Source organism: Carlito syrichta, unplaced genomic scaffold (assembly GCF_000164805.1).
Source record: "Carlito syrichta isolate Samal-C Ts95f unplaced genomic scaffold, Tarsius_syrichta-2.0.1 Scaffold303227, whole genome shotgun sequence".
In the NCBI taxonomy this organism is placed as follows: domain Eukaryota; kingdom Metazoa; phylum Chordata; class Mammalia; order Primates; family Tarsiidae; genus Carlito; species Carlito syrichta.
The window spans coordinates 2093-3227 of record NW_007247323.1 but is presented as its reverse complement, the minus strand read 5'-3'; the positions used below and the strand labels follow the sequence as shown (position 1 = coordinate 3227).

The 1135-nt window shown below is 63.5% G+C and overlaps 1 protein-coding gene across 1 annotated transcript in view; it reads left to right on the top strand.

Moving 5' to 3' along the window:
• TAZ (tafazzin) overlaps window positions 1-849 on the top strand; it is a 2093-nt gene extending 1244 nt beyond the window's left edge. Inside the window, exons 5-6 of the mRNA XM_021712390.1 lie at window positions 49-150; window positions 616-849. Coding sequence (XP_021568065.1) covers window positions 49-150 — 102 coding nt within the window. The 3' untranslated portion in view covers window positions 616-849. The remainder of the gene's footprint in view (window positions 1-48; window positions 151-615) is intronic.
• Window positions 850-1135: the final 286 nt, after the last annotated feature.

The following is a 1135-nucleotide window of genomic DNA, read 5'->3' as shown; positions in this document are numbered from 1 at the left end:
CTGGCCAAGCTCCCGGGGATGCAGGCCAGCCCAGGTCCTTTCTCTTAGGTGGAGATGCGCAAAGCCCTGACCGACTTCATCCAGGAGGAATTCCAGCGCCTGAAGACGCAGGCCGAGCAGCTCCACCAGCACCTGCAGCCCAGGAGCTAGGTGCCCCGCCCACTGCCTCAAGGCCTGGGGTAGTGGGGTCTCGCCGGGAGAGGCAGCACTGGGAACCCGCCCGAGCCGGGCTGGCTCTCCTTGCCAGCTTTGGACTCGGCTTGCACAGAGCTGGGCTGGGGGTCGGACGGATGCCGTGAACTCAGACAGGGTTTCCGGCCAGATTAGTTCCTAACGCTCACCAGGTGCCTCCTAGTGGGCAAGCACGGCAGCTCCTGCCACTTGGCTGAGAAGGGAGAAGCTGCAGCTTCTTCCTTCTTGCCTTCAGAGGTTCTCTCAGGAGGGTGACAGGTGGGAGCACAGTGGCAGGTGAGCAGCAGCTGGGCGAGGGGGCGGGCCGCCGGAGCTGTGGAGAGGGCACTGTGAGGCCCTCAGCCCCCGCCCGCCCTGGCCAAACCCGAAGCTGCTTGCTGCGCCCTCAGGGATAGCCAGTGGCCACGTCTTTCTTCTGCGCAGGCTTCCCTCTGCGGGCCTCGCCTCAGGCAGGGCCTGGCCTCGAGAAGCTGCAGGCCAGAAGAGCAGCCCCTTGCCAGAAGTCAGGCCCAGCCCCGCAAGAGCCTGAGACTGGCCACTCGCCCCATGCCAGAGCCACCGACCTCACCCTTTCCAGCTCTCAGCGTCACTCGGTCCCGGGGCCTGTGGGTCATGTTCTTAAACAGAACAATAAAGCATCTGCATTGGGCTGTTGGACTTTGGGCCTCTCTGTAGGGGTAGAGACGGGAGGTGACCCGCTGCACAGGAAGACTGAACCCTTGGTGCCCGGGGCACACGGGGAGCACTCAAGCAGACAGGCATTGAGCTCCTGCTCTGCATCAGTCCTCGTCTGTGATCCCCGGGACAATCCTGAAGAGGAGGCAGAGTGGGGTTTATGGACTGGCTTCAAAACTCAAAGCCAGGCAGGTTGGGGCCACACCTGGGGGAGCCCTGGGTGGAAAGAATCAGTCGGACCTTGAGCTAGTTCACAGGAGGGGAGGGC